Raw genomic sequence first — 17,141 nt, 5'->3', positions numbered from 1 at the left:
CCATCAATGTCCCTGTATTTTAGAGGCTAATTAAATATTTCTAGGTATGAAAGAACATTGGTCTGTAAGGGGTGTGTTAACTGAGACAAATGGGAGTGGTATATGTAGCACTACGTAGATCATGTCCATCATTCAACACAGGTATAATAGAAGAGCCTATGACGGCGGATATATGAACATAATTTAGAGGATTTATCAGGTTGCTGACCCTAAACGACTTATGTGCTCAAGACATGGATGCCAAGAAATTCAACTAGAGAGCAAAGCTCTTGGTATCCATGCCAAGAACACATAATAATTCAGTTAAAATAACAGACCCAATCATAATTCTTTGTAGTGCATGGAACTTTATCTGCTCCATGTACTGAAAGTTAAAGTAAAACTGAAAAAAGCTAAGTGTTTTATTGGCTTTTCAAAGCTGTAAGACGCTTAGAGAGTGTTGTCAGGAAGACAGTCCTGTTTACACTCACCTTCCCATGCCGTTCAACTGTCCAGTTTTTCACAGAATGTTCAGATTTGTGTTACATGTTTGGTCTGTTTCTCAAAGTCTGTGGTTTTCAGACAAATTGAGGACTGAAGGCACTAAATTACGTTAATGGGAGGTTGGCATAATGGTTAAGGCATTTACCTTACAGACACAAGGTGTAGAGTTTGATTCTCATGTTGTGTAATTGGCTAGGCTTAAAATGGCCCCAAAGGGCAGTTAGCCTAGTACTGAACTGCGACAGGTTTCTAATTTCATGTCCATCAGAAAATGCAGGCGAACACCAAGTCACAGCAAACAGAACCAAGTACTTAATCTCCCTCTGTCTTTTGCATCAGTAAAGGCATATTTTACTTGACAGCGCTAGATATGAACTTAACTTTAGCAAGGAGTGCTTAACATTTGTTAAGGTTGAGTCTTGTGCCACTATGGAGTTTTTTTGCTGAATATTGGAGTGTTATGTTCCATGCACTACAACAGTATTCGTGCCTGTGATAAGTTTGTATAAAACACTCAATATCATGTGATAAGTGAAAAACACCCACATTTTTGTATTTGAGAAAGTGACCTCCCTCCTGCAGGGGCAGGGATTGGAAGACATTCAAAATTTTGTGGCAGATTTTACTGAAAGCTACTAGTAAACCAGGTTTAAATGTTGACATCAATGTCTGCTTCAACAAAATCAACCAAATTACAAAACTTCACGTAATATTTTAAATTAAATGTTTTTCATATATATGGAGATTATTGGGCTTTGTATTAAGACTGCTGGTAGGTCACTTGACATTTTTATAAAAAGTTTAGAATCAATCAAATGTCCTAGCAAGTGAAACAAATCTATTATGGTGTTGTAGACGACAGTGCTAAACAATATTTTTTGTATTTACTTTATATGCACGGCAGTTCAAAGTGGTATTCTGTGTTGGTTTTGCAGTGAACGTCTTAGCACCAATATTTGGTTAAATAGCATAAAGTCACTGCTTTGGAAGACTGAGCTGAATATGAACAGATTTCATTGAGGTGTAGCTAAAAAAATATTAAGCACTGAGAAGTTAGTAAGTGTATGAACATTTAATAAGTACTAAGTGAAATAATGAAAGTACAGTTTTGTACCTACCATAAATGTAGATGTTAGAGTGTTCACCCTGCTGCAGTCACACTTGGGTTATCCTGTCGTCAGGCGGTCCCGCAGTCTGCCTGAATTCCAAAGTCTTGGTCAGGCATTGGTTGCCGTCACTTCTTCCCCGACGTAAAGTGCGCCAGGGGTGTACAAAAGGCATCCAATGCCATTTTCTTCAGTTTTTCTTGCCCCAAATATCAGGTGCCCCCCCCCAAAAGGAGGTCACTACATAGTAGCAATAAAAGTTTAGCATAAACAAAACATATCTCCAGCTATAAGCAAATAGACCACAAAGGTTGTCAGATTTTAAGATATGGAAAGGTTTCAGTTGGGTCAGAGGGGAGGGAGGGTAACCTGGACTGCAGCAGGGTGAACACTCAGACATCTACATTTATGGCAGGTACAAAACTGTACTATGTTCATCGTGTTACCCTGCTGCAGTCATCACACTTGGGTTGAATCCCAAAGCTAAGGATGGGAGGTGGAATCAAACAGGGTTAGAAGAGGCTGGAAGGCCCTGCAGAACTGCAGTGACGAAGCCAGCTCTAGTCTTAGAGTAACGTGGTAAGTGAGTGTCTGGTGAAGGCATGTACTGAACTCAAAGTTGCAGCTTCCAGAATATCCTTGGATGGCACCACCCTGAGGAAGGCTGTAGATGTAGCTGCTGCCCTGGTGGAGTGGGGCCTTATGGTAGCAGGAACTGGTTTTCCATGATGGGTGTAGCAAAAACGTATGCAATGTCCTATCCATTTGGAAATGGTCTGTTTTGAGATGGCCTTTCCTTGTGATGCTGTAGCATAGGATACTAAAAGCTGGTCAGATTTTCTGAAAACCTTAGTTTTATCCAAGTAGTAACGTAGTTGCCTGTGAATGTCCAAGGAGTGCAGGAGTCTCCTTTGTTCTGTGGATTTGGGAAAAAGGTGGGTAAATGGATGGTTTGATTTAGAGCCACACTGGATACCACCTTTGGCATAAAGGAGGGGTTAGTTCGTAGAGAAACTGTCTTGATGAAAAATGAGGAAAGGCTCTACTGCCATTAGTGCCTGTAGCTGAGACTCTTCTGGCTGAAGTAATTGCTAGCAGCAGGGCAGTTTTCCATGATATAAACTTTAAATCAGCTGAGAAAGCTGGCTCAAAAGGTGGCAGCGTAAGTTTTTCCAGAACGAAGTTGAGGTCCCAAGTTGGCGTTGGTGCACTCCTGGGAGGCCTTATGTTTTTGGCCCCTCTGAGGTACTGCCTTAGAAGTGGCTGTGAAAATAAGGGAGGATTCGTGTTGTAGTGAGCTGAAATAGCTGAGGCGTGGATTTTAATAGATCCAAAGTTAAATATTGTAGAATCCGAGGTATGTCTGGCTCAAGGGGATTTTGGCCTTTAGCTTGGTAACAGGTGCAAAATCTTTTCCATTTGTCTGAGAAGGCTTTCCTGGTGCTGGGCCTCCAGAACGACATCCATAGCTTGTGAAAGAGGAGCTAGCTGGTTGCTTAGGTGATTTGCCATGCAGCCAACTTTAAGGTTTTGAGCTGGCTGTGTAGAATCTGTCTTGCTGTGTGAGCAGATGAGGAATTTGTGGTAAAATTCATGGCGGGCCGTGGGCCATGTTCCTTAGTGGGTACCAGTGCTGGCGTGACCAGTCTGGGGCAATGAGCATCATTCGGGGTCTCTCCATTCTGACTTTCAGCAGCACCTTTGTGAGAAGGGGCATTGGAGGGAAGGCATATACTGTCAACTTTTTCCAACTGAATGAGTGCGCGTCCACTTTCCAAGCTTGATGGTGAAATGTCCTTGTGCAAAATTTTGATAGCTGATAGACCTGTTTGCCAACCCCCAAAACTATGTCTGGGTGCCCCCGTTTGAGTTATCATTGAAAATACTTGTGGATCCAGTTTCCATTTGTGGGGATCCATGATGTTCCTGCTTAGGTCATCTACCAATGTGCTCTTTTTTCCTGGCAGGAATTGTGCTTGTAATTGAACTTGGTAAGCCAGTGCTGTGTTCCACAAGGTCATTGCTTGCCTGCATAGCGGGTAGGAGCGTGTACCCCTTGCTTGTTTATGTACCACATTACTGTGTTGTTGTGTCCTTATTATAAGCTATCCTGGATGTAAGAGGTCCTTGAAGGCTGTCAGCATTCTGTACAGCTAAAATTTCTGATAGATGTGCAGATTTATTTGATCTGTAGTCCATACGCCTTGAATGCACTATCCTGCCATGTGTGCCCCCCAGGCGTAGTCCGAAGCATCTGTTGTCATAGTTTGCCTGGCTGGGGGGTTAAGGTGAAAGAAAGGCTGATCCTTGTTGAGGTGACATGCCTGTGACCACCACAAACTCCTGTTGAAGGCAGGGAATGAGAGGTATCATTGTTTCCAAGCTGTGGCTGTGTTGAGTCCATAAGCTTTTCAGGTACTATTGTAATTTCCTCATATGCAGTTTTGCAAATGGTATTAGTAGTATGCAAGATGCCATGAAGCCCAAGGCCTGCAGAATTTTTCTTGCAGGGAGTTGGGTCTTTGCCATTATTTTGAAGTATTGAGTTAGTTGTGTCTGGTGTCAGATAAGCCATCTGGGCTGTTGTATTCAAGCTGGCACCCAGGAATGTCGTTTTGTGAGGGCACTTGTTTTGATTTCTTTTCGTTTACTGTGTACCATAGGCAACTTAGGTGTTTTACAAACGCCAGATGTTGTAAGAGAATGTCCTTGCTTTCTGCTTGGATGAGGCAGTCGTCCCGGTATGGGTATAGTTGAATTGCTCTGTCTGCAGTATGCAATTACTGGTGCCAGGCATTTTGTGAAGACCCTGGGCGCAGTAGATAAGCCAAAGGGCAGTGCAGAGAATTGGTAATGGGTTGAACCTGCAATGAAATGGAGGTATCTTCTGCAATTTTGTCCGATAGGGACAAACAGGTATGCCTCCTTGAGGTCCAACGTTACTAGCCAAGCCTTCTTGCCCAACATGGGAAGAAGCTGTGTAGTGTTATCTTGAATTTGGGTACTTGCAAGTAGGTTTTTAGAACTGAAAGGTCCAGAATGGGTCTCCATGCATTGTCCTTTCTGGGGACTAGAAAGAGCCTAGAGTAAAATCCTTAGCCTTTCTCCTGTGTAGGTACCAGCTGAATGGCTCTCGTGTCCATGAGAGCTGTTTTTGTGCCTCAGCCCATTGATTTTGTGACAGGTTTGGCATTCCTTTTATCTTGGCAAAGTGTGGAATTGGCATCTGTATCCTTGTGAGATAATGTCTAGGATACATTTGTCCTTTGTGATGCGCCAGTCTGCAAAAAGTACTAATTTTCCTCCCAAGGGAGCTGCCAAGAGATCTTTGCTTGGCAGTTTGAGGTTTAAGTCATTGTGTTTGTCTTCTAGAAGCCTGGGGCCCGTCTTCTCCTCCCTTTTGTGTTGCAGTGCCCCATTGGCGAGGTTTGTAAGGGATTTGTGCTTGACCTCTGCCCCTTGGGCGACTATTTACCTCTCTGTGGTCTGTCAGAAGCTGGAAAGGACCATTTTTTTGTTGGCCAATTTCTGCTGAAGCGTAGCTACAGTAGCTGAGGTGTAAACCTTCTTTCCCCACCTATCTAGTGCTCTGGAGTCCCTTTCAGAGGGTACAGATTTTTAGCCATAGAAGCCTTGGCCTCTTTGGGACCCTGGGAGAAGTCTCTGGGTCAGCAACAAGGGAGTTAAGTAATCATCATCCACGATGTCTAAAACTGGAGGGATAGCAAGTGGTCTGTGCTGGGGAAGTGGAAGAAACTCTTGGAGCCTTTTCTTTGAGTCTCAGTGGAAATGTTCCTCATGCTATGTAAGGTTTCCCCAAAGGAATAGTCTCCAGGGAAAGAAGCTGAGGGAATGGAATCTTCAGCATCAGAATCTTAAGGGGGGAAAGGAGTAATCCTGTTCCTTAGAGGAGGATGAGGAAATAGACACTTGATCAAAGGAGGCAATCCTCCTCTGGTCTAGGCCTTTTGTCTGGGGGGGGGGGGGTTGGGACCCCCTAATCAAAGAAATCAAATCTTCCGCCATTTTAAGCATCTGTTTTAGGCATGGGGCCTTGAACTGGAGACTGATATGTAGTGTTTTTTGGTTCTTAAGCTTAGCATAAGATTTTATGGTGAGTAGTCGGTCTGAAGACCTTCTGAAACCGAAGGCGTTTCCACAGCGCCAGCTTCTTTTGCAATGTTGTCGGTAGGGCCTAAAGAAAATGGCTGCATCGGCCTAGTACTCTCTGCTTGAGAATCCGAATCGGTCTGGGGTTCCATTTCTGTGGTCTCCAGGGGCTGCATAGGTACCTCACTGAAAACCGGAGAACCAGCGACCAGCCCAGCCGAGGCCTCAGTCTAGCTTGGATCTAGGCTGCCTGTCTATCTTTGCATTTTTTATGCATGCCGGTAGTAGGCTGCTCCGACGGCATAGTATAATTAAATTTCCTACCGAAGTAGTGTCGTGCGAAATCAAAGCGCCGCTTTATAGTTCGCTTATTGAATCTAGCACAAAAGACAACCAGTGACGTCGTGGTCTGGGCCTAGACAAGGTATACAATAAGAATGAAAGTCCTTATGAGGTATTTGCTTTCCATAAGAACTGCAATTGTTAACTTTCTGACATCGGACTGAGGCAAGAAAAGGTTCCCCAACGGGGTACTTAACTTTGAAGACTTCGGACTGAAACTATTTGAAAATCACAGGCGTCGGCCGACCAGCACTTGCTAACTGCTTCTGCTTCGGGCACCGCACGGCAAGAAAGACTGAAGAAAATGACTTCTGATGCCTCTTCTATACCCCTGGAGCACTGACGTCAGGGAAGAAGCGACAGCAACCGATGCCGGACCAATACTTTGGAATTCAGGCTGACTGTGGGACCGCCTGACGACAGGATAACCCAAGTGTGATGACTGCAGCAGGGTAACTATGAACATCTCATTTAAAACTAGAAAGAATGCTGCACCTTGAGAGTTTAGCAAAGCTGGTTAAGTTTAAGAAATGTTAAGGACTTTAATTCTAGATTGTTAGCATTCCAAGGAATGGTGCAGTTTATATTGTTTGGGTTTACATATATTCTGGGGCCTAGCATGACCCATCACCGATTTGTTTCATTACACATTATAAAAGCAGTTGATAAAATGATGTTAATCTTCAACTGCATACTGCATTTCTAAGGAAGTCAAACCATACAGCACTTCAGGGTTGCTGCTCAAAAGTGGCACTCATGTTTAGTCAGCCTACTAATGTATTAAATACATTTTAAAAAAGGAATGAAAAGTTGCAAGGTACGAGATAAAACTATGAGCAGCAGGCCCTTGGGAGGGCAACAAGTGGCCATTGAAACAAAGTTGCCTAACAATGCCATTTAGCACGATGCTACAATTTCTTAAGTTTACACATCTAAAAAGGACAGCATATAAAATCAATATCACTTGGCAAACTTTTTCAACTGTAAATGTCAAGTTTTTACAATGAGGGAAAAACTGAATTTACCATATTTAGTATAAACTTTTCAATATTCATGAAAAAAAGTTATGGAAACAAAGTGTTGTTTTAAAGTACTAATGAGGTTCTGTTGCTCACCTTTCAACAGATAATGGATGCTTTGACAGCAGCTGCTGGGGAAACTTCTGACCACCTGGCTTCTTATATTTACAGGTCTGGCCTTGAGCTAATGACTTGGAATACAGGTACCTGTTGTAAAATAATAAATCAAAAGTCCCCAATTAAAATCTATAAATCGTAGCTAACGTCAGAGTATTAAGACGTTCTGCATAGTCACTTCCCAGTGATATAAATACACAATGGTAAAATAAGAACTCAAACATGTTCTTAGATATTCTGAAGGAATCACAGCTGCAAGTCATTTAAAATCTGGAAATTCTGGCAGGACATCTTAACTTGTATTACAATGAGCAATAAAAGCCAAAAAGCATCAATGCCTATGCCATACGTTAATATAAAACAGGAGATGCACATTGAGACTTCATGGCATTGTGTACTGCACTTGCATACCAAACAATGAACTGAACAAAAGAGACTCTCAATGACAGGCATTTATTAGAGACTCTCAAAGACAGGCATTTGTTTGCCTTATTTGGCAGGGTAACCAGATTATCTTGACAAAAAGTTAGTATGTGTTTGACAGCAGTAATTACTGTCAAGTAGATGTCTGGCAAAGATTTCAAATGGAGAGAAACCTGCTAAAAAGCAATAATGCAGCATGTGGCCTCACCAAACACTTAAGCTGGCTCATCTATATATGTTGATGTAACTGTATTTAGAGCACAACCTAGAGCCGTTTACTGAATTTCCTGTTTGCACTTATTTTTAAAATTGTTTTTTCTCAAAAATTGCATTTTATCTGTCTTTGGCCTAGCACTCGTGTGGGGTCATTTACTGCACTGTTATAACTTGTTAATGAACCTCTGCTATCTCGGAAAAAAAAAAAAAAATCTTGCTTTTTTCCCCACTTTTCCGAGATTTAAAAAAGTTCAGTTACAGGCTTGCTGTTCTTGAACTGTTTGTAAGTTTGTGAGGCCATTTTTTGCTTGGGCTAAAGGGAAGTCTGCCTGCCCCTGTGGGAGTGGTTACTGACTTGAAACTGTAGTTTTATTGGCCATTTTGGGTCAATTCCAAAACTCCTTCATCTTCCTCTCAAAACCCTCTTTTGGGCAGTTTTGCATGTTTTTGTGCATAGCGCAACAGCAGGCAGCGCTGCCTAATTGGGTTTAAACTATTCCTGCTTCCACAAAGTCTGCTCTTCACCTTTTCCCTTAGAACTGCTCCATCTCTCAATTTAAACACCATATTCTCATTCTAAAGTCCTTCACTGGTCCAATTAAGTAATCCTACAAGTTAGCACTATTAAACCATAAGCGCTACTTACTCATACTATCTACGATTACCCTGTCCTCTATTGGTCCGTCAGTTTCCCTATATTACTCTAGCATGTCCAAAGGTCAGTCAGTGGTTTCCTCTCCAGTCCAGCTGGTGAATCTGGGAATTTTGAGGCAATGTTACAACTGTCTCATGTACACTGACAACCCTCTCCTCCTCCAAACAGGTTCAAATATATGTGAGAGATGCAACTAAATTTAGCCAAACTGGAGGCTGAGCTCTCGTGAGTCTCACAACTGGTGTAACCAGTCAGGAGAAGGTAACCTCACACAACAATTCCAATATCACATAGTCCCACCACATCAGCGAACCAAACACAAATACACAAAGACACTCGGAGGCTCTAAATAAAAATCTACCTAAGCAAGAGACCTCCAAAGCAGACATCCAAGCAAACGCTACCTCAAAACAAAACACGCACACATAGCCCACAAAGTCAGTGTGCCAAGCAGCCACAGCCCTTAAGGCTGAATAACACACCTGATACTCTAATAGGTGACTATTGTCAGACACATTGACATCCCGCTCACCAGGCTGAATAAAGAGAAGGTCATGGTGAGCTGCCTGTCGGGTGCTAGGATCCGCCACATAACACAAGCACTCAGGTCACTCCAAAGCAAAGCAAATACAAATATGACTGTCATTGTACATGCTGGTGTGAATGACCCGAGACGTACCTCCCTGGACTACATGGAGAGACAGAGGAGCTCTCTGATCATGTAGCCCAGGCTGGTATGACCCCGACCTTGAGCAGCATCTTACCCTCACCTAGAATGAGGCCACAGTACAAAGACAAAATGATCGATTTTAACAGTCATTCAAAGGGGATCCAGTGTCTGTCAGCCTGGGATGACATGCTCAACAAGCCACGTTGCTTCGCTAGGGACGGCTTGCACCTGTCACCACTGGGCTTTCGGATATTGGCAAAGGCTCTTGCCACACCCATAGTGCCTTTAGACAAGGCTCAAAAGTCAAACCCACCCCCATAGACAGCACAAGGAACAAGAAACTAAGGGTAATGCTGCTTAATGCCAGAAGTCTTAACCTCAAGATGCACGCACTCAAAGCTCTCCTCAGTATGGAGAACATAGATATTTGTGCAGTGACAGAAACCTGGTTCAAGGCTCCAGAGAGCACCCCAGCACTACCAGGCTATACCTCATATCATGCTTTTCAGCCCCCAAACCTGGACCGAACCACAAAAGGAGGGGGAGTTTCCATATTTATCAAGGACATCCACACCTCCAGGTTAGCGGCATTGCACGAAGTATCGGAGACCATCCATGTGCAACTAACAGTGGGCAACACTGCTTTTCAGTTTATAGCATCCTACAGACCACACTCTCAAAGTCAGGAATCCCACTCGGCTTTCCTGAAAACATTGGAGAACATGAAGATCTCTCCGAACACCATTATATTGGGCCACTTCAACTACCCAAACATTGACTGGGAGCACTACTCAAGCCCCAGCACCTTAGCCCAAAGGTTCCTGGAAATTACAAACTCAAATGCTATGGAACAACTAGTCACCACTCCCACAAGAGGGGACAACATACTAGACCGGATCATTACCAACATGGGGACTCTATGCTCCACACCAGAAGTATATCCCTCATTGGTAAGATCAGACCAAAATTAATCTCACTGGATGTCCACATCCCGACCCCACCCCCAGCCCAGAAAACCAGTGAAAAACTTCTCGAAAGCGAACTTCTCACTTCTCAAAACTGAAGTGGAATCCTTCAAGGCCCCAGGGCCAGTGGAAACTACGGCCCAAACTGCAGAATCCTATATAAATGCATTCTACGGACATCTCCAGAAATGCATGGATCATGCTATCCCAAACAAAACCAAGACCCAATCATCCAAAGGCAGGCGTCCAGTCTGGTGGACCCCTGCCATAAATAAACTGTACAACAGAAGGAGGAAGCTACTAAATGATAGATCAAAATCCCTAATAAGGAAGGCATCTCTGATCAGTGCTAGCAAAAAATTACGATCCCTCATAAAATCCTCCAAGGCCAGCTTAGAGAGAAAAACTGCACAGGACACCAAAGACAATCATAAGGCTTTTTTCAGTTATGTTAGAAACCTGGGATGCAACTCCCAGACTTGTTCGGAGTTTATCTAAACAATAAATACACTGAACCCACAGACAGCCAATATCCTGGCAGACGGGTTCAGTGCAAACTTCTCCACCCCCTCCCCCCAAAAAGAGCAAGCATCTATCCCAGCAGAGGGCTGCCTCCCACATTTCTGATGCTCAGGTGAAGGCTGCCCTCTCCAAAGCAAAAAACACTGCTTCCATGGGACCAGATTGCCTCCCAGGTTGCGTCCTACATGAACTCCAAGAGGAACCAATCCCTCAAATAAAACAGCTAAACAATCTCAGCCTCACTACAGGATATGTGCCCACAGAATGGCGTACAGCAACAGTGGTCCCACTCCACAAGGTGGAGCCTCTACGGACCCTGGAAACTATTGCCCCATAAGCCTGACTAGCTTAGTCTGCAAGGCTATGGAGAGGATCATCATGGAGCTCATAAACAAAGACATTGGGGACCTACAGACACTAGGATCAAGGGCAGATCCTGCCTTTTGAACCTGGTTGACTTCGAAACAGTCACCAAAGCCATAGATGAAGGGAAGGTAGTCCACACAGCCTATCTGGACCTTGCAAAGGCATTTGACACAATACCCCACTCGGGCATCATAGATAAGCTATCCAGCTTAAATATAAACCCCTATGTCACAAGATGGGTCGCAAACTGGCTCAAAGACAGAACCCACAGAGTGAGAGTTGCTGGAGCCATGTTAGACTCGAAACATGTCACAAATGGCGTCCCACAGGGTTCTGTCCTGGGATCACTCTTGTTCGGTATACAGTTTTCCGAGGTACAGGCAAACGTGGGAGGACTATGGCTCACCAAGGTCGCAGACGACTGCAAACTGGGCACCATAATCAACTCTCCAGCTGACACAAACATCCTTCAGAAAGCTCTCAGACAGATAACTGGTGCCAGCACCATGGTTTAAAGCTAAATGCCAAAAAATGTATAGTCATACTCTTTGGCAAAAACAATGTGCCCACAAATTACATCGGCGGAAACCCATTAAGTACAGAGAAAGTTTAGGGACCTGGGGACCCAAGTTGATAGCAATCTCTCCTTTGAAAACCACCTTGCCAAAGTGGTTAGAAAGACCTTCTACATAGCCCACCTCATCACGAAGGGTTTCACATCTAGATAGAGAGGTAATAGTGCCCCTTTATTCATCCATCAGGCCCATCATAGAATACAATGCCCCTTTCGGGATGTACCTTACCAGACACCAGCAGCAATTAGAAAGACCCCAAAAGTACCTCAGCAAGAGGATAAAGGGTCTCAAACAGATGCCATATGCTGCTCGGTTAAAAAAACTCCAGCTCTACTCAGTTGCATACCGCCTACTTCAAGGCGATCTATGCCTGACATACAAAGCTATGTCAAATCCAGAATTAATGGACATGCTCCACCTCAGTAAATCTAAATCCCCTAGAGCCACATGCTAGAGGGACTTGAACCTCAGCACAGAAATAAATAGAACTTGCTGGAGGGACAGGTTCATAACCCAGAGGCTCCCTTCGCTCTGGAATAGAATTCCAGTTCATGTGAGGCAGAGCACCTCACTGAATCTCTTCAAGAAGAATCTCGATAGGTGGCTGGGGGATCGTAGGTTTGTCCCAGGGATTACTCAGTGTCACTATTAGAGGCACAGTAAACTAAACCTTAAGGGCACAGTATACTCAAATCAAGGGGTGGCGTAAGCCATACAGAATCGGGCTAGGCTTATAATTGCCTCAGGGCAGATAGTCTAGTATGAACCTATGAACCTATGATCAACATCATAATAAACTTTTAAGGCAAATTACCCAAAGCTGTTGAAGTTAACTTTCAAGCTATAATATACAATTGCAGGTTCAACAATTAAATTAGAGGCAACAAACAAAGATACAGAAAGGAGAACTGTGATTTGCATGGACTGTATAAAAATATTTAACATTGAGTGTTAAGTCATCTCAGCACACAGCAGTCACGCCACTACAAAGGATAAAAGAACTTGGCTTTCACCTCTAGTCAAACAGTGCAAGTTTAAATGCAGATTAAAATTCTGTATTTATTATGGAATAAAATTACAAAATAATAATTCACCCTAGATTTAAAAGGGAGAAAACTAAAAACAGACAAAAGCAGGACTATAGTGTAACCAGTCAGCATTTCAGTTCTGCCTCAAGGTGCAGTTTACAACATTAGGGTTGAAGTATGGCATTATAAACACCTATCCTCAAGGAATTCAATGACAAGACACCTGGGAGATTTATTCTAACCTAGATGGCATAAAAAAGAATTTAGAGAACGCAGTATTACCCCTTTTAAACCAAGTAGTCTTTTTAATGGCTTTCTAATTAGAAATGATGAAAGACCAACAGGCCATTAAAGTTATATACTGGTTTTGGAAAGGAAATCGACATGCAAGTGAAATTAATTGAATATATTAGCTATTGTTTCAATCATGTACCAGGCAAATGTGGCAATCAGAAGGAATAAAACTGTGGGTTAATCTGTGTACAAAATCAAAGGCTTTACTGTCACAATCAGAATTAAGGGATACCATGTGAAATAAGATGAACACAGAGCAAAAGGCAGAATTTATTTTAAATTACCACAAAACACCAGAGATTTTACTAATCAGAAAGTGATTAATGCAAGGGGAGGGTTACCTCTGTGTGAAAAACTACCTGTGACTGGTTACAATTATTGTGGCTGGGTATGTGGACAACAGGATTAATTGTGCATATGAAACAACCCAGTTACTGAGGACAATATTTCTTTCCCTTGATCACAATCAAAATATGCCATGTAGTCTTGTCTGAAAACAAAAAACAGACATATTGCCACATGGTCATAAATACAATTATCCATAAGTCTGTCTGTAAGAAGCAAAATTTACTGCCATGGGCAAAATTTCTTTCACTCATTCATTGTCTGACAATTTAACGTACCCTGTCAAAAGGTGGTATCCGAGGGGAGGGGGATTATTCTGTGAATGAAAAACCAACACCAAGTACCATAATGCTGGATCTTAAATTAGCACTTGTCCGTTCACTTTAACCATTGGACGTTGCCACAAGGGGGATCCAAATTGGCAAATTGACTCCTCTCCGATCACCCAAACTCCTTTCCTACTCCCATAATGTACTTGCCCCACTGCATCCATAAATAGAGTTTGCTGCATAAATTCTGAACATAGGCCTTCTTACATGCAGGAATTTGAAAATAGGAGAGGGAAAGGCTCTAGGCTAGATTGACTAGGTTTATCTGACACACGGGAGCCTGCAGAAGTTTTTGCAGGGGGTGCAAACCCAGAGCCCCACCCATATAGCTCCCCACCCCCTGCCACAGCCCCACCCATATAGCTCCCCACCCCCTGCCACAGCCCCACCCAAGTCCACCCACACAGCCATTCCAGTGTCCCATTACTTGGCTATTTCTCCCCCATTTACTGTAGACATTGCTCAAATCTGTGTGTACATACTGTTTTATGCTTTAGTTCTACAATGATTACAGGCAGTTGGATTTAATTTACAACTTTTATTTCAAACATTATAGCCCAAACAGACATTTACTAAACCTAAACAAAGCAATAGTCTTACAATGAAAACAGACTTGGCATTAAAGCTTCTCTATTTTTGAAACTCACATTCAGTGAAACAGCAATGAAACCCACATTCAAAGAAAATGCATCTGGCCAGTGGCAGGTTATTTACCTTTGAACTGTTTTCAAGCAATAGGCTCCTTGCACACTGTTAGGGCCATGCAAAAGTTATTTGATTTACCTGATTATATATTATAATTAATACAATTGATCCCTTGTATTATACAGCAACACTTGTTTGAGTGTCTCTGCCGAAGTAAAAGTAATCTGAATTCCACATTAAAGATACCTGAAACTAATGAAGATGTTGCTAGAAAACTGTATATTTCAGTGCCTGTTGCCATCAAAGAATAAATTGCCCATGTTAAAATTAAAAAAATGGTAAGCTGGTATATTGCAATAGAAAATGGATAGCAAGCTGAACAGGTTCATAGTTATTAGGCATCTCATCCAAAGGAGGACACCCTCAGGACTGCAGCATACAAATGTACATGCTGTAGGAATAGAACCTCAAGCCTCTACATTAAGATGCAAGTATTCTACTTGTGGTGCTACTAGCATAGCTTTAAAACTTTATACCACAATAGGGATACCATTGCTAAACAAAACAGTTGCACATTGTAAATAAATAGACTTGGCATGAGCAGCAGTAAACTTCACTTCCCTTAAAACTCAGTTCCTTGAAAATGCACTTCCACCTACTAACTCTAACTTGGGCATTTCACTTTCTCTCAAACCCTAAACCTTAGTGCAAGAAATCTGGACAAAGCCTAAAATAGGGAGAGATTATAAATATGGCTCTCAAACTTAGAAAATTGCAAGGGTAACAGGATTTGTGTTAGTATGCATTAGTCTAACTGAAATGAGTCATTTAGCAACTTCAATCCTTTTCAGGAGGAAAATGGGGCAAAAATCTGGACAGCTGAGGGGTATGCTACCTCCCTCATACACACATCCCAAATAATTCTGGTCAGACTTGAATTAGTTCTGGGAAGGTTGCACTGAACGGCACAGTGCTTGATCTGAAGTGGGTGAAACCCTGGTAGCCAGTGATAACTGATCTGCAGCTCAGCAATGTGGAGCATTAAAGCATTTTTAATGAGCATTGTTTCGTCACTACCTATTGTTTGCGCACATAAGCTGTAGTTATTTCAAACATTTGCCTTTTTTTGAGCACTACAGAGTACATTTACCCACCAGAGCTATTGTGTTTTGACTTAGTGTGGAGCTTACCTAGTTGTTGCAGGGCTTGGCTTTAAGTAAGGTAGCAATGCTTATTTACCATATACCATTAAAGCCACCCAGCTACAAGTGTACTAACACAGACACTGCTACAAGACACTGGTCTCCAATAAAATGTAATGAGCTTCTAAAAATACTGTAATCCTGTCCTTTTATTACAAATACTGCCATATGCATTTCAATACGGCTTTCTTTGTAGACCTATCTAAAGCCTTCGACATGGTTAATCATCAACTTCTCCTCCACCTACTGAAGTCCCTCTCCTTTGACTATCCTGCCATGAACTGGTTCACAGCCTCTCTTGAAAACCGAAAACAAGTCATTGTCTGGCAAAACCATCTTTCCGACCTTCTTCCTACCTCTCTAGGTGTCCCACAAGGCTCTATTTTAGATCCACTACTGTTTTCCATTTTCATAAATGACCTTCATCTCTCTATTCCACTGTCTACCTGTATTCAATATGCTGATGACTTACTATCATTTGTTCTGCCTCATCCCAAACTGAACTTCATTCTCACACAAAAAGCCTTCTCAACTATTGAACAATGGTTCTCCAACCACAGTCTTCTTAACCCTAAAAAAAACAAGTTACTGCTCTTTACTCCCTCTCATCTATCGCCCCCTCTTCATTTCACACTTACATCTAACAATGGTACCGTTCTCTCCTGACCCCACCACCAAACTCCTTGGAATTACTATTGACAACCAACTAAAGTTTGACACTCACATAAATTCCACAATTAAATCTATAAACAAAAAACTTGGATCCCTTTATCGTATCAAACCTTTCCTGACACAAATAGCCTGAGCCACAATAGCTAGAACCCACTTAATCTCTACCCTGTTATATGCTTCCCCCATGTATACCAATCTTTCTAAAAACAATCTTAAACTTACTAGATCATACAATAATATTACTAGATTTGCTACCAACTCTCCTTACAGAACCCACCACTGTCTAAACCTAAAACAGCTAGGGTGGCTTGAATTACTGCACCTACTACAATTTAACCAACTTATAAATCGCCCACAAAGCCCTACACCAACCTAACACCCTATAATTGTTAAAAAGTACAGTTTTGTACCTACCATAAATGTAGATGTTCGAGGATCTCCATTGCTGCAGTCCTGACTAATGGGTACTCCGCTGCCCACCATCGGCCCGAATACCAAAGGGCTAGATCTGGCGTCGGTCATGGCGCCCGAGACTGACGTGGTGTCAGTATAAATGCGCATGACCGACGCCATAACATCAGTCTTTCTTGCCTCAGACGTCAGAATGCAAAAAAAAAACACCACCCAAAAACCCCAAACTAAAAAGAAAAAGGGGGAAGGAGGGAGGGAAAATTGGACTGCAGCAATGGAGATCTCGAACATCTACATTTATGGTAGGTACAAAACTGTACTATGTTTTTGTCTCCCATTGCTGCAGTCCTGACTAATGGGTAGAATCCCAGAGCAACGGAAAAAAAAAGGGAGGTTGGACAACTAAATAGCCTGAGGAGCTGCAGACATGCCCTGTAAGACTGCAGTGGCAAACCCAGCCCTAGACCTAGAATAAAGAGGCAAATGATAATGCTTTGTAAAGGTATGTACAGAACTCCAGGTAGCTGCCTCTAGAATGTCTTTAGTAGCTACCCCTCTTAAAAAGCAGTAGATGTGGCCGTAGCCCTAGTAGAATGAGGCCTGATCCCAACTGGAACCTCTTTTCCAGGATGAGAATAACAAAAAG

At 42.6% G+C, this 17,141-nt stretch overlaps 1 protein-coding gene across 1 annotated transcript in view; it reads right to left on the bottom strand.

Annotated features, from left to right (window-relative positions):
• The window catches only part of FBXO15 (F-box protein 15), a 1,391,649-nt gene that overhangs the window by 1,366,325 nt on the left and 8,183 nt on the right, over positions 1-17,141 (bottom strand). The window contains exon 2 of the mRNA XM_044067129.1: positions 7,157-7,267. Coding sequence (XP_043923064.1) covers positions 7,157-7,267 — 111 coding nt within the window. The remainder of the gene's footprint in view (positions 1-7,156; positions 7,268-17,141) is intronic.

This window comes from Protopterus annectens, chromosome 3.part1 (genome assembly GCF_019279795.1).
Source record: "Protopterus annectens isolate FY-2018-M chromosome 3.part1, PAN1.0, whole genome shotgun sequence".
Lineage (NCBI taxonomy): Eukaryota > Metazoa > Chordata > Ceratodontiformes > Protopteridae > Protopterus > Protopterus annectens.
Note: the sequence above shows the minus strand (reverse complement) of the source record. Positions and strands in the feature narration are given on the sequence as shown.